The 26,143-nt window shown below is 34.6% G+C and overlaps 4 protein-coding genes across 12 annotated transcripts; 2 read left to right on the top strand and 2 right to left on the bottom strand.

The window, feature by feature from the left end:
* The first annotated feature begins 13,806 nt into the window (after positions 1 to 13,806).
* LOC107885981 (uncharacterized protein C24B11.05) lies at positions 13,807 to 17,586 on the top strand. 9 transcript variants are annotated; one of them, XM_041107953.1, is made up of 10 exons: positions 13,937 to 14,123; positions 14,555 to 14,575; positions 14,843 to 14,910; positions 14,987 to 15,052; positions 15,149 to 15,243; positions 15,319 to 15,356; positions 16,579 to 16,666; positions 16,753 to 17,043; positions 17,145 to 17,210; positions 17,318 to 17,586. In XM_041107953.1, the coding sequence occupies exons 3-10, from the start codon at positions 14,850 to 14,852 to the stop codon at positions 17,474 to 17,476; spliced, it is 864 nt and encodes a 287-aa protein (XP_040963887.1). In that variant the 5' UTR covers positions 13,937 to 14,123; positions 14,555 to 14,575; positions 14,843 to 14,849; the 3' UTR covers positions 17,477 to 17,586. The 9 variants fall into 9 exon arrangements, with proteins under 9 accessions (XP_040963891.1, XP_040963887.1, XP_040963883.1 ...); XM_041107949.1 differs by having other exon boundaries at positions 14,817 to 14,910; XM_041107944.1 differs by having other exon boundaries at positions 14,026 to 14,123; positions 16,741 to 17,043.
* Positions 17,454 to 19,931, bottom strand: LOC107885980 (ubiquitin recognition factor in ER-associated degradation protein 1). Its single transcript, XM_016809760.2, has 10 exons — positions 19,796 to 19,931; positions 19,519 to 19,553; positions 19,260 to 19,322; positions 19,113 to 19,137; positions 18,970 to 19,002; positions 18,764 to 18,885; positions 18,532 to 18,662; positions 18,211 to 18,434; positions 17,904 to 18,124; positions 17,454 to 17,790 (listed from the first exon to the last, which is right to left on the bottom strand). Exons 2-10 carry the CDS (start codon positions 19,519 to 19,521, stop codon positions 17,701 to 17,703), a joined length of 912 nt encoding a protein of 303 aa, XP_016665249.2. The 5' UTR covers positions 19,522 to 19,553; positions 19,796 to 19,931; the 3' UTR covers positions 17,454 to 17,700.
* Positions 19,932 to 20,234: 303 nt separating this feature from the next.
* On the top strand, positions 20,235 to 22,524 carry LOC107885983 (uncharacterized). Its single transcript, XM_016809764.2, has 5 exons — positions 20,235 to 20,504; positions 20,792 to 20,877; positions 21,367 to 21,448; positions 21,559 to 21,623; positions 21,939 to 22,524. The coding sequence occupies exons 1-5, from the start codon at positions 20,463 to 20,465 to the stop codon at positions 22,135 to 22,137; spliced, it is 474 nt and encodes a 157-aa protein (XP_016665253.1). The 5' UTR covers positions 20,235 to 20,462; the 3' UTR covers positions 22,138 to 22,524.
* Positions 22,525 to 22,913: 389 nt separating this feature from the next.
* Positions 22,914 to 25,505, bottom strand: LOC107885982 (scarecrow-like protein 30). Its single transcript, XM_016809763.2, has one exon. It carries the CDS (start codon positions 25,004 to 25,006, stop codon positions 23,087 to 23,089), a length of 1,920 nt encoding a protein of 639 aa, XP_016665252.1. The 5' UTR covers positions 25,007 to 25,505; the 3' UTR covers positions 22,914 to 23,086.
* Between the last annotated feature and the right edge of the window lie 638 nt (positions 25,506 to 26,143).

Here is a 26,143-nt window from a genome sequence, read left to right as displayed (position 1 = left end):
TAATCGGGTCAACGCGCGGATCCTTAGTCCTAATACGATGTCGTTTTAAGCTTATTGGATTAAGCTAAAACGGCGTCGTTCTGTTAAGGCTATATAAGCCAAATTTTTAGTTTTATATTCATTTGAAACCCGAGTTAAAAAAAAACTTTAAAATTTCCTTTGAAAGAGGGGAGAGGAGAGGAGTTCCGGGTCTGGCCTCCGTAGGCCACGCTCCGGTCATCGGTCCTACACACACCCCACGCGCCGTCGTACACGGTGGTCTGAGGGTCTAAAACCTTCGTCCTTCCACAGGTAACTCCCTTTTTCTTTCGAACGTTACTTTTTTTTAAAAAAAACGATTTATATGTTCGTAAAAGAGAAAAGAAAACAAGGTATGAAAAAATAATCACCTTCTGAAATATTATTGCAAATGTTTGGTGTACAATGTTTTTGTGGTGTGTTTTTCCCTATTTATCTGTGTATTAGCCTCCCTTTTTATAGATTTGAGAAAAGGCTTTATAGCCTTGATTTACTGCCTATTTTGGAAAGAAATCTTTCGATTTCTTTCCAAACTCTGTTTTAATCTATTTACTGCAATCTTGTTTTGATTTCTTTCCTTTTCTTGCAGGTGACCGCGAGGATCTTGGTGATTCAAAGGCTGCTGGCGTTGATGGAGGCCTGAAGTCTGGTGGTGAGGATTCGTGGTGACGGTGAGGCGCTGATTACAGAGGCAGAGCCTTGAATGGTGGCCTCGATTCGAGAGCTAGACAGACACTCCCTGAACCTTCTAGAATCAGTGGCGACTCGAGGAGAAAGAGAGCTAAGGTTTCTAACCTTATCTGAAAGTCATTTGGGCCCCTACTATTTGGGCCTTCAGTTTTGGGTCTGCTGTAGGTTAAGTTTGGGTTTGTAAGTTATTTGGGTTAAGGTTGTAACTAGTATAGGGTAATGGGTCTAAGGTATGTGGGCTTAACGGGTCTTGGCTGTAAATAGACTGTGGACTGTTAAATAAATATTTATTCATTTTTTTTGTTTCTGATTTTAAGGCCCGGGTAAATTTGGGTTATTACAATGAAGATTCTTTCGATGATGAAGAGTAAGAAGTAGCTAACCTTTGCCTTATGACTCTAAGGTAACTTCTAACTCGTCTAGTTCAATTTCTTATTCATTTGATGAGTTACAAGATGCCTATGATGAGTTAGATTTAGAATTTTAAGTCATGATTTCAAAGCATAAGAAAAATATTTCAAAATTGAAAAATAAAAGTCATTTTCTTTCCAAAACCAATTATGAACTTGAAGAGAAAGTAAACAATATGCAAGAAATTATTGCTGTTTTTGAGAAAAAGAATTTAGACTCGCATAACTTATTTTCAAAAGTTCATGAAGATCATGAAAAGCAACTTGGGTTGTTTAAGAAAAAAAAAGCTTTTTCAAACAATGCCTCTTCGAAAAGATTTGAAAATTGAGAAAATTCAAAATCAAACTTTGTTGGAACAAGCTTTAATTTCTATACATATAAATGTCCCTCAAGATTTTATAAAAGAAGAATTGTTAAGAGTATATAGGTTCCTAAAGGATTCATTACTACTCAAGATAAAATAATCCTTTCAAAATGGCTACCTAAATAGACTAAAATTATAGGAACTAATGCTTATAGACCTAAAAGAATTTGGGTACCAAAAATCAAGACTTTATCCAATGTTTGTAGGGAAATGAACATTGCTTCAAGGTGGACAAATCAAGCATAAACTCATAGTACCTTAATAATGGATGCCCGAGACACATGACCGATGACAAGAGTCATTTTATTGAGCTTAAGCCAAAAAGTGGAAGAGAAATTACATTTGGTGACCACTCCAAATGATTCATTAAAGGAATTGACTCAATTGGTAAAAACTCTTCAATCTTCATTGAAAGTGTTATATATCAAAGGTCTTAAACATAATCTCTTAAGTATTAGTCAATTATGTGATAAAAGTCTCAATGTCAGTTTTTAGTCTAATGGTTGTAAAGTTATTGACATTGTGCCTAATAAGGTTATGCTTGTTGGTCGTGGAATATGAAACACTTATATAATGAATTTAGATGAATTACATGATTCAAATGTTTGTTTGATTGCCAAAAATAAAAATTCTTCTTGGTTATGGCATAGAAAAATAGGACATACTAGTATGAGAACATTGAACAAATTAGTTAAAAATGACTTAGTTAGAGGACTTTCAAAAATTGACTTTGGTTTAGATAAAATTTGTGATGCATGTACTAAGGGCAAATACAGAAGAGTTTCCTTTAAATCTATTAATGATGTATCCACTAATAGAGTTCTTCAACTAATTCACATAGAATAATATGCATTTTTAAAAAGGTTGGTGGAAAAAAGTATGCATTTGTACTTGTTGATGATTATTCTAGATTTATTCGGGTTCTTTTCTTAAGTACTAAAGATGAGGCTTCAGAAAAATTTATAACATTTTCAAAAATGAATCAAAATGAAAAAGGTTACTCCATTTCTAGTGTAAGGAGTTACTATGAAATCAAATTTCAAAATCTTAATTTTGATAATTTTGTAACTTTAATGGTATTAGCCATAATTTTTCAGCACCTAGAACCCATCAACAAAATGGAATTGTTGAAAGAAAAATATAAATTTAAAAGAAATAGCTAGAACTATGCTTTGTGAAAACAATTTTTCAAAATATTTTTGGGCGAAAGCCATAAACACCACATGTTATATTGTAAATCGAGTAATGATTAGGCCTATTTTGAAAAAAACTTCATATGAACTTTTCAAAAACAAAAAGCCTAACATTAGCTATTTTCATCCTTTTGGATGTAAGTGTTTTGTTTTAAATAATGGAAAAAATAATCTTGGCAAATTTGATGCAAACATGAAAAAAAAAATTCTTGGTTATTACTTAATTCTAAAGCTTATCAAGTCTTTAACAAAAGAACTTTAGTAGTAGAAGAGTCTATATATGTTATTTTTTATGACTCTAACTTTCCTCCTAGGAAGGATTCTTGTATTGATGATTATGATGCAAAATTTTTTAATAATGATCAGAAAATGGATAAATCATCAAGTGAGAAAATACAAGAATAAATTCAAGATGCTCTAAAGGAGCTTACATTAGAGGAGAAGGAAGTCACTCATCCTGTCACACCCCGCCTAACGAGGCCATAGTGTCTGAATATTGATTAAAGAAATATAACAAACCAGATAAGTTCTGATCGTGTAGAGTATTAGGAGTTTATGCAGAATTAGAATTTTTTAAGCACGCCTACGACGCTAGACATTGTAGAAAATAAAGACTGAAGTATAGATAAAAAGAAAATGATTGACGAAATAGTATTCGCCCAAAAACCTTTTTGGCTTATAGAACAGGCGAACTCTAATATGGACATAAGAGGATAAGGGTTCTATATCAGGTTTTTAGGATAAAATGAGTAGGACTTATGGTTAAGTGAAATGACTTCTAGGGTACGAGCTTATGACAGCGATATTGTGTACCCTGTAACTATGGTTCTGTGTTGGTTAAGCTATAAGGTAAGCTGATTAGGTATTAATTAAACTTAAACTAGCTTAGTTATAAGGAAAGGGAAATCACTCAATTAAGTTTCTCGGGAGTTGAAACCCTTGATAAGACAATTCAGTAAAAAAGTGACACTTGTTAGGTTTCAATAAGGCTATAGGCTATATAAATAGATATGTTGGATAGGATAAAAAAGCCATTTTTTACTCTTCTAACATTACTATTTGGAGGGGCAGGAAAGGAGATTTCTTCATGCTATGACTGAGATCCTAGACACCGCCAGCAATTTTTCATGACAAGGTAAGGTTTATAAACCTCCCATGTTAAGAAAACAAAGATATGTGGAAGTACTTTGAGGAGATATGACCCATATAGGTTTATAAGTTGAAAGGTTAGGAGTTAACAGATGAGCCTTAATGACATTCCTCTGTTCCATCAAACAGTGGTTGCTGTGGTACCAAGTCGATTAATGGAATTGGAGTTTAAGCTGCTACTTGTAACCACCAAGTGACTCTCCAGATTGACTCTTACATGTATGTTTGTAGTTTAGACATTTCTGTGCTAAGTGACTAAAGCATGACTCTATAACTTTGAGAAGGAAAGGAACTTATACATGCATATATGTCTGAAAGCATGAACATGTCTGTCATGAGTTAGCCACGATTTGAACGAGTCTGATATGAAGTGCATTGCATCTGTAAGCATGAATACATTTGTTATAAAAAAGTCTAAAAGGAATAAGTCTATTAAGTATGAGTCTGCATGTTGAGAATATGTTTGTCTCCAGAGTTGTCTAATGGGGTCCGTCGGGACTAAAAACATGAATCTCTGATAAGGATAGGTTCATGGACATGGCACTTTGAAGACTATATAGTGTAAGACCATGGCTGGGCCATGGCATAATATGGAAAAGATTTAAAGGTCGATTGGGTGAGTACCAGGCGATAAGGGGCAAACCTCACGATGGTGAGTTTAAGCGAATCCTTATTTCGTCAAAACACCAATTTCTATAAAAGTGAGCCTTTGTGGCTATTTCCGTTAAAGAAGTGCCTTTGTGGCCAAGCTCTGATAAGGAAGACTTATGGTAATCTGCAAGGAGACACATTTGTGGCACAATCTAAAGAAGCTTTTGTGGTGACCTCGTTAAAAGGAAACTTTTGTGGCAATCTCTATTAAAGAAAACCTTTATGGCAATCTCTAGTAAAAGAAATCCTTCATACGATCTCTGTTAATATAAATCCTTCATGACTATCTCTATTAAAAGGAAACATTTGTAGCAATCTCTGTTAAAGGACGCTTTTGTGGCGAGACTTTAAAAGGAAAGCCTCTACGATTATCTTTGGAAATTAACACATTCATGGCATAATTTAAAGAACAATTCTTGTGATGGCCATCTAAAGACAATGCATATAGGTAGACTCTGAATGAATGGCAAACACGATATTTCTAAGAACTGACAAGTGCGGGTTAGCTCTAGAAGAAAAGCCAATATGGGAGGTTATGGCAAAGTCTGTGCAATTGATAGGGTCAAAGTTATAAACGAGAAACGAATAATGAAATCCTTAAATAAGGGCTCAAGTAAAAGAAGGTTCTCTCACTAAGTTATATCAAAACTTACCCTTCTGTGTTTTATGTCTCAGGTAAAGGAGATGCCAAGAGGGACGACTCTAGGGTTGTGCCCAAGAAGTGATAAAGTGGACACTTATGAATATAGAGCGGAGGTTGCACGGGCGTGATCGAGTCTAATAGAAATGTCTCGAACAAGTCTTTGAATTTTTTTTATAAGCCTTAGGATGACCAAGTTGTGTTGTCCAAATAATCGAAGTTAGTAATGTTACTCGAAGGTTAAATAAATGTGACAATATAAGTAAATGTGATGTGTGATTATATTTGTAAGTTTTGTACACATTGTTCGCTCAAATATAACCTTGTTTTGACAGTATTACTAATAAGATGCATTTTTTTTAAATTTATATTTCTTAAGCATGTATAAGTCTGTAATAGTAATGTAACGCCTATGATCCGGATCTGGTGAAAAAAGGTCAAGTTTAAGGCGTTACACATCCAAAGGAGTATAATTATGTGAAGGATGGTAAGATTTTGAGAGATTCATCCAAATGAGTAACTACTAGATCTTCTCTTAGAAATACATATAATTATGTTGAATTTATCTCATGCATAGAGCCTAAAAATATTAAAGAAGCATTAAATGATGAATATTGGATGTTGGTTATCCAAGATGAGTTAAATCAATTTGAGAGAAGTAATGAATGGGCTCTAGTTGAAAGACTTAGTGAAAAATCTACTATAGGTACTAAGTGAGTTTTTATGAATAAACTAGATGTGAATGGTAACATAATGAGGAACAAGGCTAGACTTGTTGCTCAAGGTTACATTCAAGAGGGAGGAATAGATTATGATGAAACCTATGCTCCCATAGCTAGAATGGAAGCCATTAGGATACTTTTAGCTTTTGCATGCTATAATGATTTCAAATTATTTCAAATGGATGTCAAAAGTGCCTTTTTAAATGATTTTATTAATAAAAAAGTGTATGTTGAACATGTAACACCTTTACCCGACCCAATTGCAAAATCTGGGTTGGAGTGTTACCACTAAATCGGGTTCATATATAAGATTAGAACTCATTATTTTAAAATCAGATTGTATTACCTATTTATTTAAAAACCTTTACAATAAAGACAAATTGTAAATAAAATTTTATTATCCTAACTCCGGACTTTAAAGGAACTACATAGTTACAATATTTTCGACCTCATGATGAAGTGTCTTAAGGTATCCCCTTCCTATATGCATGATATTTTACTGAAAATGATCCTTGATCCAACACAGTATGGTTTGGTCTCTCCTCAAGTTTCCTTATCCTACAAATCCTTCAAAACACATGCCAATACTTTGGTAAGTTCAATGAACTTAGTGAGTTCCTTCACTACCAAATTTTATAACTCGCCCATTTTTTACTAGGGTAAAATTTTAAAAGAAAATAAAATGCTTTAACTTCCTTTTTATACTCAAAATTTAATGTCTTATTTGAACTGGCGGACCTTTTATGCATCTTTCACTATTCCTTAAGTCATTGAGTCCTTGGTCGAACCTATGTCCCTACAACATGGTTTTGGTGGTTTTTAGATGTCTTATTCAGGATTGTAAGTGCCATAGTCCCAACGAATACCCAGATATTCTACTAATGAGGCCTATCTATTCATAAGGCCTGCGATAAAGGACCATGCACATTGGCGGTTTTTTCTAAACTGTATAGTCCATAGTGGACTCCCTTTTCTTACCATAGTCCCAAAAGACTTGCTGTCAATCCTTTCGTTAGGTTAACTAATGAGGTCCCCCGCCAATTTGGAAAACTAAGTTTTATTTGGGATGAATAGTGATTGGATTACTTTCTTGTATTTCGCCTTATTTGAGATACCATACTTATAGGTGTAATATGTTTTTCTGCTATGGACCACTTTGACTTCCACTACTCAGTAGACTGTCATCTGAGTTCACGATTTCTCTTATATATTGGTTCCCTATGGAACTAACCATTTGACTGGTACTTCCTCAATAGTTATCCCTTTAAATATGAATAGTTTTAACATACATATCTATCACTCGATGCATCCCTTTTATGTAACTCTCTCTGTCAATGGGTTTTAACTAATCCCTCTTTCCTTATAGATTAATCGGCATACTTATAACAAAGATCTAGCATACAAGGTTTTTTTGAGCACCTTTTGATGGTTCTTAATAGCAAATCCTCATCTACGATCCTTGGATAAACCCTATTTCATTTATCTAAATCCCAAGCACCCCTAGTGTGTCATCTCCTCCGACTGTTTCTTCTAGGTTACCATCCATATGCCCTACTGGCTATCACAACTACTAGTCTGACAGTCCTTTCCTACTTTCATTATACTTTCCAATCAATAACGGATTCTCCTAACCCATTAGCTAACTATGGCATGTCTATACTTTCATTTCCTTTCCAACCTTTTTTCCTTATTTGTGGGATCTCCCACAATTACTGTCCTCGTTATCCACTCGTGTTTATTGCCTCGATGAATTCTCTTATACTTCTATAGCCAAGCTTTGGTCTTACACAACATGATCCCATGTTTAACATCATGGCAGACTATCCTGTGTTTATTGTCCCGGTAAACTACCCCGTGATGTCCCTACGGACTATACTAGTTGCGATAGTCAAGCTATGGTCTTACATGTTATACCTCTTTTGAGGTGTCGCCTTGATTGGCCTTATCGCCATCGCAGTGTCGCCCCATATGCATGCTGACCACCATTGCGATGTTACTCTATGGAACCTAATATTCATCGATATTAACCATTTTATATCTACATTGATACTCAAACATCAAATTCTCCCCTCTAGAAGGCCCGAAGCTTTGTTCATCACAGTTTGCACTCAATAACACTGTATGAGGGTATCTACTGGGAAGTCTACTTTCCCTATTCTTCCGTCCATTCTTCCATTTTGCCATTCCTAACTTTGATGCTCGAACACCACAGTGTCCCCTCTGTAAGGCTTGAAGTGTTGTATATCACGGTTTGCACTCAACAATACCGTACGACTGTATCTAACAGAATCACCCTTTTCCCATCCTAACTTCATTTAGCCCATCAATAAATCCTTTCAATATTCCACAATAAATGAATAGAAATAAAATGAAATTCATAAACATCTTTTTATAACAGCATACCAACAAATACTCATAAACTTACTTAGCCTTATGCAAATAAGCATTCTCAATGCAACAAAAATAGTGCATTATCATGGAACTCATTCTAAAATTAACACATGTTCATGCCAAACATTCAGCATCCCAGAGACGAAGTATAGAAACTCACATGACTCTTCTTTGCCTCCCCTTTTAGCTTTTACGAACGTCAGGGTTCCTACTCTTCTGGTAGCTAAGCATGACAACCTAAAATCATGAGTTAAACTCGGTGTTTTCAACTTAAAACTCAGTTTTCCATGACATACAAAACTACTAAAATGGTTTTAAAAGCCCTTAACTTTGTTTTCAAAATCTTACGCATACAAAAGGATTAAGAACTTTACTAGCTTATTGGACTCTCTACTCTTACGACTAAATCCTCACGACCACCACTTTATGCAGAGCTTTCCATAACTATCTCTTTTTCGAGGTAACCAAAGAAGAAAATGAGGAAGAGAGGAAAATGAAACATAATTGAGATGAATCCTTTCTTGGAAGTCACTTCTCAGTTATTTATAGATTTCCTTGCACGATCTCTAACCGTATAAAATCCATCCATTAAAAATCATTATGTCTTGCACTAATGAACTAATTGGTTTGATTTCAACTGAACCAGCATTGGATTTCAACTATATCCAAACCAATTACTAACTTTTCTTGATTTTCTAGTAGAGGCCGCCAACTTATAGCTTCTTTCAATTTAACCTCTTAGTTATTCCTAAATTTTTGGACTTAAAGGAAATCGAGTGTGGCAAGACAACCACCCAATTTTAAAGATCCAAAATTTCCAAACCATGCTTTTAAACTTTCAAAAGCTTTATGTGGTTTGAAACAAGCTCCTAGAGCTTAGTATGAAAAACTTTCAAATTTTCTTGTTGAAAAAGGTTTTTCTAAAGGGAAGGTTGACACAACATTTTTTATTAAGAGAAAAGGAAAAGATTTATTAGTAGTGTAAATTTATGTTGAAGATATTATTTTTGGTGCTACTAATGAAATTCTTTGTGAGGAGTTTTCAAAGCTAATGTAAGGTAAGTTTGAGATGAGCATAATAGGAGAGCTCTCATTCTTTTTTGAGCTCCAAAACAAGTAAAAGAAAGATTACATCTTCATCAATCAAGCCAAGTATACAAAAGAAATACCCAAGGAGTTTGGGATGGACATCCTCAAACCTCAAGTCACTCCAATAAGGCCTTCTACAAAGCTTGAAAAAGATAATGAAGGTAAATTTTTAGTATATAGATTCATGATTGACTCATTGCTTTTTCTTATCACAAGTAGACTAGATATTATGTTTAGTGTTCACTTGTGTGCTAGATATCAATCATGCCCTAAGGAATCACATTTACTACTTGTTAAGAGAATTTTTAGGTAATTTAGAGACACTCCTAATTTAGGACTTCGGTATCCTAGAAATTTATCCTTTAGCTTGTATTCTTTCTTGGATGCGAATTTTAGAGGTTGTCAAACTAGATAAAAAGAGCACATTCGGTACTTTTCAATTCTCAGGCAACATGTTAATTTCATGGTTTTCAAAGAAACAAAATAGTGTTGCGTTGTCCACCACTGAAGTGGAATACATTTTCATCAGTAGTTTTTGTGCCCAAGTTTTCTGGATGAAACAACAACTTAAGGAATATGGAATTGATATAGATATCATTCCTATCAAGTGTGACAATGTTAGTGCTAGCTGTCTCACTAAAAATTCTATCTAACATTCAATAACTAAGCATATTGAAATAAGACATCATTTCATTAGAGATCATATCCAAAGAGGTGATATAATTCTAAAGTATGTAGACACTTTACATTAATTAGCTGATTTTTTACAAAACCTTTAAATAAAGAAAGAATTTGGACACTTAGGAGTGAACTAGATTTGACCACCTTCCCTTGACTTTGTTTGTGTTGAACATTTTCTATGCACTTTGAATGATTTTAAAACTTGTATATAATTTAAAATGTATTAAAAAAGCATTTTTGCATAACTTCCATGGCTCTTACATGCAAAAAGATAATAGTAGTTTAAAGTGTTTGATTAATCTATTTTGGCTTTATTTGTCTAGCATGATTTATTTTTTTATGCCTTTGAACTTGTTTGAATGTGCTTTATTTAGTTAACTTAGTCTATTTTTTTTAATGAACTTGTTATGATCTATGAATCATATACATCATACTTTTTTTCTATATTTTCAAGAATATGAAATCATTAGAATTTATCTAAAAGTCATTTTAGGATCTTTAGAGCATTTTAGGACTTTAAAAAATTGAGTTTTGGAAATTTTGCACTTAGAAAATGAATTCACAATTTGGTGTCGATACAGATTTAAAATTATCAACACCCTTTTAAAAAATATCGATACCTGTCGAGTTTTAAGAGTCTTTGCACCAGAGAAATTTCAAAACAGATTCAAAAGCCAAACCCTCTTCTTTGTCTCTCCCAAAAACCTTTTCCTCCAATGAAATCTTGAATCCTAAACACTTTATAACCACATTACAACAAGATTTAAACATCTTTGCTAAGGATTTTCCATCAATTTTGATATTTTGAGGTAAAACCTAAACTTTGTTTGTAACACCCCAAACCCGGCCTAGACGTTATGGCCGAATCTAGTGATGTCACAAGGAATGGGTTTTGAGAACGTAGTCGTCACGAATAAGCCTCTTAGTTATCGGTTTCATGTTTGCTTAGAACGACCGACAAATCATTATTTACTTAGTTAATTCTGCCTTAAAAACGTATCTTACAGCGAAAGCTTATGAAAAACCATTTAATTCTAAAACTCAGTTTGTTTTTGAAATCATGAACTCATAAAATATTTCATCAAAGCACAGAAATAACGAACAAACCAAAACCACAATAAAAAATCATAAAGTCCAGAGAGTCCCATAAATTATAAACTCTCAAAATATAACCCAAACTATAAAATGAATTCATAAACCAAAAAATTAAACCGTTTTATGAAAAGGTGGTCACTATTGAGTCTTCCGCTGCACCGAGTCGCCTAACTTTGTGGATTACCTGTACATAATAAATAGAAAAGAGTGAGTTTAAGTAAACTCATTGTGTAACCCCATAGAATTAAGCATGCACACAACCAAAATATCAGAACCAGTTAGATACAAATTCAGACTTAAGCCCATTACAGATATGCAAATCAGAATCAAAAATTAGATATCCTACCCCTATCCTCTACACACCATCTCCGACCAACCCTGCACACATCATGTTGCACCGATGCGGCACATAACAGATATAACGCAGCCTTACTGCCAGATAATAGGCATATTGTCTTTTAGAACACTTACTCCAATATACATCATCCCACCCCAATAACCCTACCAAATACTGAAATAGTCATGCAATTTAACATGCTCAACATGTTATCAACCAATTCACAGATAGTCATACAGATAAATAATCATACATGCACAATACTATTATGCTCAGTATGTGATAACAGTTAAACAGATCATACAGTTTAGGGTTTTGTTAGCCATTACTGACCTTACGGTAGGCCCATAGTCGTTTGGGACGACTCGTGCAACCCTAAGGAAAAATTCAGATAAATGGGCCCACATATCCGTGTAGGCCCACACGCCCAGATTACCTTGTTCGTGTGGATCGCACGGCCTACCCCAAATACCACACGCTTGTGTGGTGTGCCCGTGTGGGCCCACACCTCAGTGTAGCCCACATGCCTAATTTGGCCTAGCCCGTGTGGCCCACACGCCCAATTTGGCCTAGCTCTTGTGGCCCACACGGCCACCCTCCGGCTATCACACGGCCATGTCTTGTGCACAGCCTGGCCTTCATCAATCACATGGCTGTGTCGTCGCACACGGCCTACTGTACGGCTGTATGATGTATATAGTGAGATTTTTCAGCTTTCGCTGAATCTCTTTTTTTTGCATTTTGGGTACACACCTGGTGTCTATTTAATTTGAAAACCACTCCCAAGCCTCTCCAAACCTATAATTTGAAAACCCACAACGAATTTAGCAAACAATTCTCAACCCTTCAAAACTAGACCGAAAGAAACGCACCCACTTACCACCAACACACCCTTTCACTCACTGTTGAATAGAAGCTGCTGTTCCACCCACTTCTCCTACGCACAAAATATCGCAAAGGTTCAGCCTCTAGAAATCAAACGATTAAAGAATGCTATCACTAGCTTACTTACTGATTAAACTGAAACCAAGTGTTCAAAGCGCACAAAAGCAAAGCTTAGAAGCAAAGACCGAGAACGGAAGAAAAGAATTCAATAATTTTCGTCAGAGAGTAAAGAAGGCAAGAAGAAGAAAATTGGGGATTTTTTTTATTTGGAAGAGAAAAAAAGTCAAAAGGTTTTGGGAAAAGAAAATTAAAATTAAAATTAAAAAAATGACAATCACCAAATCTCAACTTCCTCAGAAGCCCAACTCCACCGAAACACTTACGCAAAAGTGAGCAAAATAAATACCCATGCTTGCATAGGGATTCAAACACCAATCCTCCAATTACATTGACACCTTACCACTTGAACCAGTAGGCTCATTCTAATATGAAATTGCAGGCAATTAAATATAAGCCTATTGAACAAAGTTAGGGCTTAATTGCAAAAATAACAAAAATTGTAAAGTTAAGGCTTGAAATTGGGACCTCTCACACACACCCAGAATACTTAACCACTAAAGCAGATACATAATTGTGTCAAAATCACACAGAAATAAAAATAGAAATTTTGGGGTGTTACATTATTTATTTTAAGATTTTATGAAATGTAGGTTAAAATACTAATTTATGATGAAATTTTGGGTTAATTTGGACTCTATAAATTATGTTTTATTGCAAGGGGTTGCCTATCACTAAAAGTTTTCTCAAAAATTTGTTTCAAACCTTTTGTACACCAAGTGTTCGACAAAATTCCTCAACGAAATTTTTGTTAGCCTTAGTATGTTTTAAATGTTTAGCCCTTTACCATGGCCCCTAAAAAGCATCTTTGAACTGATGCCTCCTCTACCAATCCTTCTAGTGGGTTTAGATAATCTTTAATGAATGTTTTCATTTCGAATCAGAACGAGATCAATTCAATAGAAATTTTGTATCTAAACGTGTTTGGGAGTCTAGGAAGCTAGATTTTTCCATGCTAGAAGGTATAAAGTTTTCTTATCTTCCAATTTTGCATAGTTGGGGTTGGTTTGATTTTTTAAATTCACTCACCTACTTATATTAATCTTGTTCAAGCTTTTTATTCAAATGTCAAATTTGAACATAATGAGTCCGGGGATACTGTCATTGCTATAAAATCATTTTTAATGAATACCCCGATTTGCTTAAATTTATAAGACTTAGGAAATATTTTTCATTTAACTTCCGAAGGTGAATCTAATGAAAAAGGTGTCTACAGGCTCGCTCTTTATATTGAGTCTGGACACTCATCCGAACTCAATCTCCATGATTGTATTCTTCATCTTATCATTACTTGATCTTTCGATCTATCAAAAAGCATGTCATGCTTCGTTCCATCGATTATTGGTGGACTGGTTGTGTTCAATCCAATAGGTGTCTCGACCTTGCTCTAATAATGTTCAATGACATAACTAAGGGCAACGGGAAGGCAATGTCTACAAACATCACCCTTCCCTAGGGCACTTATTTGTTATACATTTTTGGGCAATTAGGCTTCTCAGTTGCAATTGTGCGGCATGAGTGATGATGTCGACATTGCAATGTTTGCTCGAGGCTAGATTAAACTAGCGCAAAGCAAACTTGCAGGATACAATCTCAATAGTTAACTTTTGCAGTATGATTCTCCAAAAATTCATGTCCATATCAACATATTGGAGGAAGATATTCGTCTTCCTTGGAAGCAGATAAAAGGGTATAATCTTGCTGTTTCTTTAAGATTGCCCTTTTTCTAAAAAAAAAAATTGACTTCATATTTAAATTGAACTGATTAAGTTTTCAAATTCAATCAAATACAAAGAGTAAAGAAGGGTGATCTAGTACGTGATGGTGGTGTTGATTTATGTGGCTAAACGAAACGCGTTCACTTGTTGAATTAAGGTGTCCCCATCACCGCATCTTCATTTGCCCTTATTCAGACGCCATTGATTCAAAGCCTAAAGTCTTGTGTTTTCTCTTTTCCACCTTCACGTTCTTCTAGATTCTCTCATTTCTCTCCCTTCTCTACTCTATTCAATACCCTCTGTTAAACATCCCTTTCCCCCTTCCTGTCCTTCCTCTTTCTTTCCTTTTATCTTTGCTTTTCATTTTTAACTTACCAAGTTTTTGCTTTTGTTTTTCTTCCAGTGTTTTATTACTTGGAATCTGGTAATGTTCCTTTCTTTTACATGTTTTCTTCTTCGTTTTCTGTTTGTTACTTAATGTCTAACTTGAATGCTTTATTTTTCTGGGTTTATTTATATTTCATGTTTCAATGCATTTTCTCTTCACACAATAAACTGGAATCTCTCTGAATCTGGGTCTCTTTCAATTTTCATCACTGGCAAAACCCTTTTCTTTTGGGGGTATTTCTAAGATTTTGTGAATCTCTGTTTTTTTGAACTGATAGAAGCATTTGATAACCCTTTTCTGAAGATAAAAAATGGAATATGAAGATCAGATCAACCAGGCCATGGACCCCAAATACGAATGTCTTTTATTTGGTAAATTTCTCATCTTTCCCCTTTAGGATTTATTTTCTGATCGAATTGGTGTGAACTATATTTAAAAAACTTACAGATCTAGACGACACTCTTTATCCTCTGACTTCTGGTATATCAAGTGAAGTTACCAAGAACATTCAAGGTATTGTCATGGTTTCATTGAAGGGACACCTAGTTTGGCAAAATTGTTAGCTTCCTCTTCAATTTCATAACCTTTTATTTATACCCCTTTTTCTAGAATATATGATTAAGAAGCTTGGAATCAAGGAAAATGTTCCTGAATTATGTGTTTCACTGTATAAGCATTATGGCACAACAATGGCTGGTTTAAAGGTAAAGCCTATCATAACTTTCTTTTTAATATAAAAACTCCTTTAAGAAACCTTACAATTTTTTTTTTCTTTACAGGCTATTGGTTATAACTTTGAGTATGATGATTTTCATAGGTACTGTTTTTCATCTTTGTACTTTGATGAAATTTGAGATTTAGTCTATACACTTATGAGTTAAAAATGAAATCTCCTTACTTTTTTTCATTTAATAATTTAGTATGTTAGTATTTTCAGTCAAACTTTACTAATGCAGTTTTGGTTCTTTGGAATAAAATAAAATTGTAATGGATTGCTATACTGTGAGAATAGAATAGACTTGAAATAGTATTCCATTGTTTGGTTGGTAAAATAATATTAGTGAATAGAAATGGAATAGATTGAAAATGGTAATTTTACCCTTATATTAAACCCAAGATCCTAGATCCATGAGTTATTAATATTTATTCATAATTATTATCATTTAATTATATTTAAATAAAATTGTTAGTATTTATTTCTAAGTTTTTCACTATTTTTTGTTTTATTTAATGATGTTTCATGTTATTATACAATGATGGTGTATGAGATTTATGCAGTGATCGGTGCATCAAATATTGTTCTTTTTGATATTATTAATAATATTTCAATAAAATTTTAAATACGTTATATTTATCAATAAAATAAAAAATATTATGATAAAATATTTGTAAATTATTCAATATAATTTATTAAATATTTTTTATAAGTATAATATAAATTATATAAATTATAATAATTTTTAATATGAAATTTCTTTATTTAATAATTCTAAAATATTTTTAAATATATTTTTAAAAAATAATATATTAAACTATATAATTATTTCACAATAAAACTATATAATAATAAAAAATATTCCAAACTCAATATTTAAAAAAAAAAAAAAAATTCAAGATATAACATATATAAAAATTATTATTTTATAACATTTTAATGCATACAATCTATTATTTAATTTATAATAAAACAGACTATGTTGGTAAGAAAAAATAATTTTGAGCTATTCAATAGCTATTACATGGGGAGGCAATGAATTCCAATTCAATGTTTTTGATGAATAGGACTGGAATGAAGATCAACTATTCAGAAGCTAAAATTAAACCAAACAACGAAATGAGTGTCCTTCTCGGAATTAATCCGGAACCGCATTCTAATTCCATCGAAGCAAACATGGCATAAGTTCATAATGATTTGATTTTGAAGTTAATATGATAGTGTAAGACGATTTAGTTATTAAGTACATGTCAAACTTAATTCAAGTACAAGATTTTAGATATGGAGCATGCATATGGTTCTAATATATTTATTTACTTGACAGTTTCGTTCATGGGAGACTGCCCTATGCAATGCTAAAACCTGACCCTGTTTTAAGGAATCTCTTGCTTAGCATACCAATTCGGAAAATAGTAAGATTGTTCTTATTATGAATATTGCTATTTATGATCATTTAGAACCCTGTTCCTTTCTAACCATGTTCTAGTTTTGCATTCAGATTTTCACCAATGCAGATAAGAACCATGCTGTCAGGGTGCTCAACAGGTTGGGATTGGAGGACTGCTTCGAAGGGATTATATGTTTCGAGACTCTGAATCCCATAAACAAAGAAAACCCTTCAGCTGCTGATGATATCAAACCAGACACTGCCATTCTTGACATCAATGGATACTGCAGTGCTGTTCTTGATTCTGAGCTTAAGCTTCCAAGTACTCCTGTTGTCTGCAAACCATTCGAGAACGCATTCGAACAAGTTTTTAAGATTGCCAAAATCAACCCTCAGAAAACGGTAACTTAATCAATCCTTTTGTACTTCTCAAAAGCACAATATCCATTGAATCTGTCCGACTTCCAGATGATATCATATTTTTGTTATTGGTGGCTCTGCAGTTGTTTTTTGATGACAGCATCCGCAATCTACAAACTGGTAAAAAGATGGGCCTTCACGCTGTGTGGGTAAGTTAGTATATATCGTGCTGATAATTTGTGTTTGGTTTTGCCTTTTATTAGTTCGAGAATGCTTGGCTCACTAGTTTCCTCCCATAATATGCATACATATACAGGTCGGAACTTCTCACCGGACCGACGGTGTGGATTATGCCTTAGAGAGCATCCACAATATCCGGGAAGCATTGCCTGAGCTCTGGGAAGCTACAGATGAGAAGACTAAGAACATTCGGTATTCCGGCAAGATCTCCATTGAGACAACTGTTAGAGCTTAGCTCTTTTAGATCATATATATTCACTGGTCTTTCACAATAACCGTTCTATTTTGTAACCATGTAAGACAATGAATCTAAAAAAACTTAATAATAAAATAAAATTGCTCCCATCCTACCATTTGGTTGTAAAAAAAAACTCAGTTTCTTCTTCGTCCTACCGGTCTAAGTAAAAAGGAACAATCAAAACCTTATATATATATATCAAGTTAAAAGTTTGAATGCAGTCATCCCATCAGTTTATACTTTTTCCCAGTGAAGGCTTGAACTGGTTGTTTCTCTCTCCTTGGTTCTTGACTGCTATTCTTCATGGCAACCTACAACAAGAGTTCCAAATAACTAAATATAAGTCGACTTATTTTAGGGAAATATGTATAATCTGAATCGCATGAGTGACTTCCGCCATTAAAACTAGAATAGCACAACATACTTTTGTTGTTTTATTTTGGGGCCGATTTCCATTCGAACCGAACACAAGCTTTCCAGCCTGTTGACGTGAAGTATAGCTTCCGGAAGCAACAGTTTCATTACCAACATTTGAATTTTGTTTAAGCAAAGGAGAGACAGGCATTGCAGCCAGTTCGCCATCCAAGCGCCTTGCTGAACCGCTGAAAGGGACGAACTTGATTTTTCTTGGCAGCTCTTCTTCAACTGAAATATGCACGGAGAGGTCATTTGTTGCATGGAATCATTTGTATGTTCAAAAATCAAAGTTCAACCATTGCATTGGTTATTACCTTCAAGTGGCCTCTTGTTTGAGTGTAGAGAGGGAGCTGGCTTTTCAAATTCTTTATAATCAAGAGGAGGTGCAAAGTCCACTTCACAATCAGTTTCAATTACACTGACTGCAGGGGAAGGTTTTGCTTCAACTATATCAATATAATACTTCTTATCATTATAGGGGACCATGATAGTGTCACCGACGGTTAAGCAAGAGTAACTCCTCAGCGTAATTTCCAAGCTGCATGCAAACAGACACAAGAAAAAGAATTTAAGAAACAAATGCGGATCGTAGAATTTGATATATTCCATAAGTCGGTGCCAATAAGATCACTAACATTGCTTTGGGGTTGGAGATGTCCAAAAAGTCCATAGTGTGTAGTTGCAGCTTCACATAGGTTGCCTTTGCTAAGCTAGTACTCTTCACCAGTACAATATCTCCCTCTTCAAGGAGCAAGTTCTCCATCATCTGAAAACAAAAAATGTAGGAAAAGCACGCAGCACGAAATCAACAGAACACAGTCTTTGAATCACAGTATCGAAAGAATCAAAGAAAATTCAAAACCATACCCAGTGTGCTAAGTACATCAGGCCCTCATCTGCAATAAATTCTAGAACCCCGCAATGAGAAACTCGCCCCACAGGAGCATTTGTCAACTCGAATAGCAATGGGAAATCAACATGCAAAGATGCTGGATAACAATCGTTGTCGATATTAGGATTATACATTCATTAACAGGGATACAAAAGAAGGAAAAGTTGAGTTAAATACTTACCAAGGCGATCAAGAGCTGAGGGAGGCATAATAGCTGGAAATAACAAGCAATCATTATAGTTAGTCAATTGCCATGAAAACCAGACTTACAAACTGATATTGGAGGCATATTATCATATAAATTGGTGAAGAAGATCAACAAACCTTTATCTCCTTTCTCTAGATGTGCCTGTAAAGACTTAACTCAATTAGAATTACAGTGGAGTTAAAAAAGGCTCATAGAACAATAAAGAACACTTCAGTTGCATATATAACACATTGTAGCCAAGAAAACTAAGTGTAACCTCTAACCTTATTAATGAAAGAGACAGAGTAACATCGATAACATTGTTCAAATCTTTCATTGCCACGGTCCTGCAATAAACAAATAATAATAAGCAAACAAGAGACTAGAGAGAACAACTGCCCTAAGCTATATAGGCGGTGATCAAATAAGCTAAATCGTCAATACCAGTCAAAGAAACAATTTTACAAAAAGCTTATGATCAATCAAATAAACTGAAATTAAAATTAAAACGAAAAGGAAGAACTACAAAATCATTAAACGTACCATGTCTATGATCACAAAGTTTTCAGCTAAAAAATCTGCTAAAAAGAAAAGAAGTCAATAAATCTAAAAGATAAGTGATAATAATGAAGCAATAAACAAAACCCAGTACCCAAAACAACTAATTAATATGAACGAATTAATATTTTAACATGCAACAACAATCCCATTAAAAACAGCTTCTAGTACAAAGATAACAAAAAAAAGAAAAAAAAACCAGTTTTCTTTATGACAAAAGAAAGAACATTGTGAACCGATAATTGAAAATAAAAGTGGAAACCTTTTGAGTTAAGCTAATTGCTAAGTTTTGGGGTATAATGAAAGCTCTCTGCTTTTCTTGATAAGTACGGCACTTCATATAGGCTTATGAGAGTTGGGAAATCATACAAGGTTTGTGTGTCATTGCGAAAGAGTAAGTCTTATTAATTAAAATCTTTACTTTTTGTTGAAATGAAATTTTTAATTTCTATCCATTGTATTAATTTGTTTCACCTTACTTCGACCTATTTAAATTATCCCAATAAATGCATACGAATATAAAACTAAAAAATATGATATTTTGATTTACTTTAATTATAATTATTTTATGTTTAATTTTATTTATTAGATATTTATAAAATATCATTAAATTGAAAGTGATATATCAAAATAATCTCATACCAAATCAAAATGATCCTTGAGTATTAATAATGAAATTATACGTTCACCCTCTTTATTTCGAATCCCTAATTTGGCTCATTTGGATTGGGTTAAAGACCTAAATTTAAATTCGTCGGCCCAATCTATTGGATGCCCTAAAAAAAGAAACACAACAAATCCAAAAAAAATTGTGTTTCCCCCTAATTTCTTTTTGGTGATAGTGTTTTCCCCTAATTAAGAGTTAAGAAATTGATTCAATTCAGTATTTTTAACGGTGTTTTCTTCGGGAGGAAAGTTTGGCTGTTAAAATGGCGAAACGAGAGCTCTCGAGTACTTTGAGGGGCTTGAAGGTAAGCTTGCAGTACAAAAAATATTCTTGCTTTCTTCCTTGAGTTTATACCGACTTGAGTTTTGAGCTGGTTTTTGCGTTAATTTTATATGGGTATTCATTATTTTGTTTATTTTCCTTTGAATTTATATTGAAAAAGATTTCTTGAGCTCCTTATATGGATTATGGCCATATTAATTTTGTTCATTTGAGTTTCCTTTTTTCTTTTTCCTTTTTCAATTTGAAAAATAAACTGGGAACTGTAACTTGTATGAATTTTGTTTCTATTTTATTTAATGCATTTAATAGTTCATGCAAAGGGCTGCTCAGAGAGAGGATAAAGTTAAGAAAGAAGAGGTTAAACCTGAAGAGAGTAGTGCTATTACTAGAAAATGGTACAATTTTCCAACTCTGTTTTTGAATGGTCTTTTAATATATGAAGTGTATTGAGCAATTATTTTTCTTCAGTGCTTGTTAGATTTCAGTTATGCTAAGCTATGAATGACATTATGCTGCTACCTATTTTGTTATATGTGCTTACATTATAAGGTTAGAGAGAAGTAACAGACCATATGCTTTTTGGTTTACTAGGAGTTGAATCATTGAAATAGAGCAATGGTGGTTTTGGTTTTTCTTTAGTTTTCAAATAGTAATTTAGAGGGCTAAGAGCATTTTGTCAATTGTTGCCTTCAGTATATTGGTCAAGCTTGATTCCCCTCAACCTGCAGAAAGCTGAATTGTTTACTTGTAGTATGAAAAATACAGAGGGATACTTGATAGATAAATTTGCTAGGATGTAACTACTTGTGAGATCTAGTTATTTTCTTCAATTTTTTTCCCTCTTTCAAGTTGTTTAATTCCTATTTGTATTTGCATGCATTCAGTGTGGTCATTATGGAAGGGGATCCCCATCCAGGAGCAGTTGTTGGACGGATGTCATTTCTTAGTTTCAATCCTTCTATTGATGTGAGTATAAACTATAAAGGTCAAGCGACTTTCGAATTTTTCCCAGTGATTCTTCTCTTTCTGTGATCTTGAGTTGCTTCTGCTCTCATAAGAAAGCCTTGTCTTCATAGAAACTAAATGAAGAAGCATCAAATGCATGTCGGCCAAATGCCTCTGGTGGAAGAACTTTATCTAGGTGGGTTTTTTTTTAGTTGAGCAGATCTTATGTTATTGTTCTGGTTTTGTCCTAAAAGCTTTTGAAAATTATTATGTAATTTGTGTTGGAACTACAAAATGGTATTAAGAAATGAAAGATTTTAATCGAAGGAAAATCCGATGTTTCGTAATACCAAGGGACATTGAATGTAAGAAATATGGGGATGTTGAGATGGGAATGCTATAAGAGTTGCGTGCAACTTTGGTTCAGATTGTAGGGTAAGTTGAATTGAACACATGTTTGCACAAGATGCATGTTTTTTATCTGACCTTTTGTCCTTGAATTGGGGGACAGTGAAAATGGATCTGCATCCGAAGCGGCTAACTGCTCGAAGGTTGGCACAGAATCCACAGATAGTGGAGACCTTAAGCGAAAACAATCTGAAATGGATTCTGAACCACATAAATCACCAAAAAGAGTTCATGGAGTTCAATCATCACCAAGCACTAGTAAAGGCTCCAAGAAGCAGTCAAAGCGTGTGAAGCTGGATTGAAATGTTCTCGGGCGACCAAAGTCTCCTAGGTGATCTTAGTTGGGAAATGTTCTTCACCATTATCAGTCCGTTAACATAAGTTTTCAGGTTCCTGTAGTTGAATATGTAGCCTTATCATGAAATTATGGAAGCTCAGGCTTTATAACTTCCAATTTTTGTTCCTTTAAGTTAATTTGCTCTTTCTTTACCCCTATTCTCTGATGTGCATGTTAACTCTTATGGATAGCTGAAGTAGTTGCCTGCAATGTAAATTTATTATGACAAACAACTTGAATGAACTTCCAGTTGCATTCTGCTTGTGCTGAATTTGCTCTCTTGTGAGTAACTGTATACTTCTTCAAAACACTAAATAGTGAATAAATGTGGTTCTAGTAGAATTTGTCTTCAGTCTAATATGTGTTTTACATTGAAGTTTTTCAGTTTCCGTCTATTAAATTCTTTCTAACGGCTGAATAACTGCAATAGTGAGCCATCCTATATCATCTCTCCATCCCTTTCTCTTGGCTGGGAGCTGGATATCAGACTACCGTATCAAAGCATACTATCTTTCTATACCTGCATCTGATAATGAACAATTTTATGAGAGAAATGATGAAGCTATTGTGAATCCGGGTTGCTGTTAGATATGCTGAGTGTTTCCTTGAAATTAAGTTGAACTTGCAGCCCCAGGAACCTTTCGGTGTGTGCTTATATGAAACACTGCCTCTGGAGACAGCTTTCCATTTCCAGGAGACCAAGAAAAGCAAAGGGTTAGTCATTTTCATGCTTATTCTGAATGCAATTGAATTCATTCGAAGTAGTATATTGGTAATAATGAGCTTTAACAATCAACACACATGAAATCTTTACTTCTAGGAATCTATATTTACATCAAATAGGATAGTGAGTCTTAGTTTACTGAATAATCAAAACTAATCTGCAATTTGCTCCCTATAGTTCCTCATGACATTTAATTCTTCACAGGTTTCCAACATGAAAGGGCAAAAATAACTCTCCCCTTCCATCCCTGCAGCATCCAGCGGCCATCCACATCTATGATAAAATCCCTATGATAATTGGATTGGACCATATTTGTCACTTTCTTCACAAGGTCCTGATCCAATGGAATCTGCTTGAACCCTGCCCTCAGTGTCCTAGCCTGCCATTGCTTGTATGTCTCTGGCCTTTCAACCCTCTCAATTCCCTCACATGCAACAACATTCATTATGTCCCTCCCAATTACTTCCCTCTCAAACATCATCCTTTGTGGATCATCCCGAGGCACATTTGCTTCAAATATATCAAACATAGCTGAGAAATGGAAGAGTGCCTCCCGGAACCTTGTGACAAAGAATGGAGCATTATAAGTCCCATTTGAAATCCCATGGATGAAAAACTCTGGGTTGATGCTTCTGATCAGTTTCAGAACAATGTCCCTCGCGCTGGTTGATGACAGCGTATCATCGGGGAGGTTCTTTAGCCGATACATGCAGTTCACGATGACAACTTCATCTTTCTTGATCTTTAGTTCTTCCAGTTGGATGGTTTCCCATTTCTTTGCTATCACGTTGTACTCAAATGGGACTTTGAATTTCTCACAATATCTTTTCAAGCGACGTCCTGTCTCTTCAACCCTTTCAGCTGGCCGGAATCCTGGTTGTGGGAACTCGATGCCGGTAATACGAAGCTTGGGAGGTCCACCAGCTCTTGCTGAGAGACGCTGTATGAGGCAAGGCCATTGAAAACCATAACAAATGCCAAAATCAACGATGTGGAGTGTGGTTGCCTTTTCTGCAACCTTCATTATCTTCTTATTCGCGTAGAAATGCATCATTTTCTTAAAAGGGCAAGCTAAAACAAGAACTCTGTAAGCTTTTAAGATATCAGCAGCTGATGTCCTATTGCTTACCAATGGTGAATACGATGGTGCCCCCATCCCAGCCAAACGTGTCTTAAGTGCATCCGCAAAGTAATGAGCCAATCTTTGGGTTCCGTCTCCAGTTGTAGAAGAGTTTTGACTTATCTGTTTCAACAGCTCATTTGCGGTCCTTTGGTCATTAATGGTGACAGCTTGTGCACATTGAGTGAGGAGACTCCACAGATCGACCACCTCACTTTTCTTGCCGTTCTTCCTGCGTGCTGTTCCACCTTTAGATGTCCCTTTCTGCGGCCAAACACGTTGCGAACTCTCATTAAGAGAACACCTTGGATCATCCTCGTTTTCACCTTTGCAAAGCAGTATATCATCAAACATATCTGTTTGCTCTGAATCATCAAGGGAAACAGCAGATTGCTTGTTGCTCCTACCTTGTTCCAAGTCATCAACATCTCCTCGTTCATAATTTTTCCTTCCCTTTGACCCTAATAAGCTGCTGCCAGAAGGCTCTATTGATGGGGGAATCCCTCTTTGTAAATCTGGGAACAAAGAGGTCCTTTCAAGAGAATCAACAAGAGATGTTTGGATCAAAGAGGAGTCGAAATCACCTGGACTACCACCAGTTTGATCTGTATATGCAGGGATAGGATCCGTTGAAAGTGGATATTCATGGCCAAGGACTTCATAGAATGATTTTTCAGCGGCTTGGAGAGCTAAGCAATCCTGCAACATACAGGTCTTTTCTTCCATGTCTTCTTCCATTAACATCTCATTTATGTACTTGAGCATCTCATTGGCAAAAGGGATGTTGTCAAGGGGATGTGCCTCTGAATTCGTTGTTGTCCATGACTCAACAGGTGAGTCTGGACTCGGAACAACCTGTGGAGGACTATCTTTAATGAACCCATTATTATTATTGACGAAGTCGTGATTTGAATATACTGGGACTGCTCCATGATCGAATTTGAACGCATACATGGAACTGGGAAAATCTTGGAAAAGGGTAGTATCCATAGAAACTTAATTGGCTGAGAAAGGGATTATTGAAAGAGTGACAAAAATGAAGGAATTGAAGGAAACCCAAAAATGATATATGAAACAAAGAAGAAAGGAAACCCAGAAAGTGGTGAAGAAGAGTAGTCAAAGGAGGTAAGCAGAAAACCTGGATTGTTCCATAGTTAGAAGAATATGCCCTTCACTTTATAAAGGTCAAGCTTATTCAAGTGTTGCGCTGTCCTAATTGAAACTTCCCAGAAACTACAGTTAATGACAGAGCAGCCGCCACTACAACTCACCCTTTTATTAACAGGTTTTTAACTGGACCCGGAGTCTAGTAGTAAACTTTTTTAATTAGAACCGTTTTTTGAGATTTTAGGTTCGAGTCTCATTTTCGGTGTAGCATATCTTGTTCAGATTTATTTTAGTTCAAATTCGGATATATTTTAATTTCACTTTGATTGTGCTTTTGTAATTGTTGATTTTGATTATAATTATATATATGAATATTATTTGTGATTATATTTGTACATATATTGAAATTTTTCCTTTTTGGATACAGGATAAGCTCGTTCATATAAAAGACTAATTCTATGTTGCAATTAAAAATTTAATCTAATTTTTCATCTTTTATAATGTTATTAATAGGTTGATATTCATACCATCATAGTTGTTTACTGTTAACATATTAATGTTATTTTTAATTGTTATTTGAACTTCTAATTAACACCTGAAAATTTAATCAGTTATGTTTAATCAAATAATAAATTTATATGTTAGTCAGAATGCTAAAAAGAATCTTCACTTCAACAGTAGAAACCAAGGGTGTTATCATAGGGAGATTAAATGACGTCGAACTAAAATGAAGTATTAAATCCCAAATTTCAGGGACCAAAAAACAAATTAGACCATTAGTTAAAAAGTTGCCTAAGGCCCAAGACAATTTGACTTAAGCTTTCAGCCGAGTGGGAACGCAAAGTTATCCCTTTTACATCGAGAACGTGGGGCAGACTGAATTTTATGGTGTCTCCTCCCCCCTTCATCTGAATGACCCAACCCTACCATTTAACATTGTCTTTTTGTGTTCTGTTTTTTCAATCGAAAAATCAACGAAATTTACTTTTGCCCCACTTTGTGAATAAAACTCCCGTGAAG

The sequence above is a fragment of the Gossypium hirsutum genome, chromosome A03, assembly GCF_007990345.1.
Source record: "Gossypium hirsutum isolate 1008001.06 chromosome A03, Gossypium_hirsutum_v2.1, whole genome shotgun sequence".
Classification (NCBI taxonomy): domain Eukaryota; kingdom Viridiplantae; phylum Streptophyta; class Magnoliopsida; order Malvales; family Malvaceae; genus Gossypium; species Gossypium hirsutum.
The sequence above is the reverse complement of the archived record's forward strand: the minus strand, read 5'-3'. Positions and strand labels throughout refer to the sequence as shown.